Source organism: Budorcas taxicolor, chromosome 12, assembly GCF_023091745.1.
Source record: "Budorcas taxicolor isolate Tak-1 chromosome 12, Takin1.1, whole genome shotgun sequence".
Classification (NCBI taxonomy): Eukaryota; Metazoa; Chordata; class Mammalia; order Artiodactyla; family Bovidae; genus Budorcas; species Budorcas taxicolor.
Window position 1 is genome coordinate 33,974,987 of NC_068921.1, and position 3,135 is coordinate 33,978,121.

Sequence of the window (3,135 nt, forward strand, 5' to 3'; positions counted from 1 at the left end):
CCAGTAGCTGGAGTGTGGGATAAAAGCCAAGGATGTACCACCAGACCAGTCAACTTACACCTCACGGAACTTGCACTTGCATGGCAAAGAGTTGCTTTTTGGTATCTGACTGATGGCCCATGCCTTTGGGGCAAGAACCAGAACTGCAGTAACACAGACTCCATATCCCCTGGGAGACTGTGCTCCACACTGGACAAGGCCGATGTAAACAGATCCCCTCTGTGCCTGGAGGGCTTGGTAGTGGCTGCTGTTGTTCAGTTGCTCAGTCATGTCTGACTCTTTGTGACCCCATGGACTGCAGCCCACCAGGCTCCTCTGTCCATGGGATTCTCCAGGCAAGAATACTGGAGTGGGTTGCCATTTCCTCCCCCAGGGGATCTTCCCCACCCAGGGATCGAACCTGTATCCCCTGCATTGGCAGGCGGATATTTTACCACTGAGCCACCCTGGCAGCTGGACTTGGTACCCCAGTGATAAAGAGGGACATGAAGGCTGTGGGAAAGGCATGAAGAGTCATGAAGTCCAGGATGGCTGATGGGAGAGTTCCGCGTTTTGTGCTGGCATGGCTTTCTTTGTCCCTGCGGGGGGTAGTTTTCGATCCTCGGACTGGGCTTCTGGAAAGAGCCAGCCGGGAGGAGGAATCTGAAGGTGGGTGAGACTGGATGGAATTTGCATTCCGAGATTACGGGCCTTTAATTTCTGCAATCAGCTCGCGGCTCTGCCGCAAAAAAGCCGCAGCACAAAGCCGAGCCGGCCGCGAAGTGGGTTAGGGCGTTATATAAGCCCCGGCGGGAGGGGAGACGGCCCTCTCCGCGCTCCGCAGGCGGATGCAGAGCGCGGGTGACCGCGGGCGGGCGCGGGCCGCGCTGACGCCGGGCTGCTCGCGTCGCCATGGAGACGGGCGGGCGCGGCGCGGCTGTCAGCGGCGGGCGCGCGGCCGCGGGGGGCTGCGGGAGGAAGGCGCGGGCCGCGGCCGGGACCCTCGCGGTAGAGATGGACTTGCATTGTGATCGCGCCGCCGAGCCGCCGGCCGCCGAGCCGCCGTCGGGGAAGATCAACAAGGCCGCCTTCAAACTGTTCAAGAAGAGGAAGCCGGGCGGCGCGATGCCCAGCATCTTCGGGGTCAAACACAAAGGGGACGGCAAGGGCGCGGGGCCGGCGGGGCTGGTGCGCAGCCGGACGCACGACGGGCTGGCCGAGGCTCTGGCGCTGGAGGGCGGCCGCCGCGAGGAGCCGCGCGCGGGCGGCGGGGACGGGGCGCGGCCGGGCCCCGCAGCCCCCCGGGCGGCCCCGGGAGGCGCGGGCCCGGCGGCCGGCGGCTCGGTGGCCAAGTCGCACAGCTTCTTCTCGCTCCTGCGGAAGAACGGGCGGCCCGAGAGCGGCGGGGCGGAGCAGGCCGACGCGGGCAAGGCCGGTGGCAGACAAAAGCGGGGGCTGCGGGGGCTCCTGGGCGGCGTGCGCTGGCGCAGGAAGGACCGGCGGCCCCAGGACGCGGCGCCGGCGGGGCGCGCGGGGGCTCCGGGCGGCCTGGCGCGGCCGGGCTCGCTCACCGCCAGCCTGGAGTGCGTCAAGGAGGAGGCGCCCGCGGCCGCGCGCCAGCCGGAGCCAGCAGGTGAGCCCGCGGCGGGGGAGCCCGAGCCGGCCTGCGCCCCGGGAGAGGGCGCCTCGGGGCCCGGGCGGCGCGCCGAGCGGCCCCGCGCGCCCCCCGAGCCAGAGCCGCGCGCCGGGGAGGGCCGGCCGGCGGAGGACGCCGCGGGGCCCGGGGCCGCGCCGGCAGAGACGGCGCCCCGGGCAGATTCCAAAGGCGGCCGCGCGCCCGCCGCCCCCGACCCTTCCTCGGTCGATCCGCCCTCCGACCCATCGGCCGATCGTATTTGTCTGATGTTTTCTGACGTGACTTCACTGAAAAGCTTTGACTCTCTTACAGGCTGCGGAGATATTATCGCAGACCCCGAGGACGAGGCCGGGCCCGGCTGTGCCAAGCACGCCCCCGGGCCGGGCCAGCCGGGCCCCGCCACAAAGCCGCCGGGCGTGGTGGCCTACCAGGGAGGCGGGGAGGAGATGGCGAGCCCGGCCGAGGCGGACGACTCGTACCTGCAGGAGTTCTGGGACATGCTGTCCCAGACCGAGGACCAGGGAGAGGGGCCCCAGGGAGGAGCGGCCCCGGCGTCCGACGCGCAGGTGGCTCCCGAGACCCCCAAAGAAGCCAGGTGTGCGGAGGTGACCAAGGACGCATCCTCGGTCAAGCGCCGGAGGCTTCACCAGGTCCCCACGGAGCTCCCCGCGAAGGAAGAACCCAAGCATCAGGACAAGGAGCCGCAGGAAGGCGTCCCCAACAGCGACGAGGGCTACTGGGACTCCCCCACCCCCAGGCCGGAGGAGGACGGCGGCGCGAGAAAGACGGGCCTCCCCCGGGACAGCGACAGCGGCGACGAGCTCTGCGCCGCCGAGCCGGATCGAAGCCCCGCGGCCCTGCCCGCGGCCCCCACTGCCGGCGAGGAGACATCCTGCTCGTCCCGGTTAAAGCCCGTGTCTCCGGTTACCATCACCTGCCCCCTGCGAACGCCGGGGAGCCTGCTGAAGGACTCCAAGATCCCGGTCAGCATCAAGCATCTGGCGAACCTTCCATCCAGCCACCCGGTGGTTCACCAGCCACCAGCCAGGAGCGAGCTGCCCAGAACCAAAATCCCGGTGTCCAAGGTGCTGGTCCGCCGGGTCAGCAGCCGGGGCTTGGCTGGGACCACCCTCCGGGCCGCGGCATGCCACGATAGTGCCAAAAAGTTGTGAGGTCTGCGAGGCCGAGGTGGAGGGGCCGCATGTTGAGGAATACAACTTTGTCTGGAAACTGCTAGGACAAATGTTCCATCCCCAGAGAAAGGCCTTGCCGACAGTCCCCACTCGGAGCCTGGACCCAGGAGCTCTGCCCCCAGGCAGGGGAATGCTGCGCAACGGGATTCCCCCTCCAGATAATTCCCTGAGGATTCTTTTCAAGCACTTTTTTCCCCTTTTTAACCCCCACCCCCCGCGCCACTTTCTTTTTTTCTTTATTGCACCGAACGTTCAGAAGTCACCTTTACTTGCCTTTGCAGAAAATAAGACAACCCAACCTAAGGAAGCATCATGCCATGATATTTG

General features: G+C 67.4%; 1 protein-coding gene across 1 annotated transcript; it reads left to right on the top strand.

The window, feature by feature from the left end:
* The first annotated feature begins 891 nt into the window (after window positions 1-891).
* Window positions 892-2,787, top strand: AMER2 (APC membrane recruitment protein 2). The gene has a single exon (XM_052650351.1). The coding sequence runs from the start codon at window positions 892-894 to the stop codon at window positions 2,785-2,787; it is 1,896 nt and encodes a 631-aa protein (XP_052506311.1).
* Window positions 2,788-3,135: the final 348 nt, after the last annotated feature.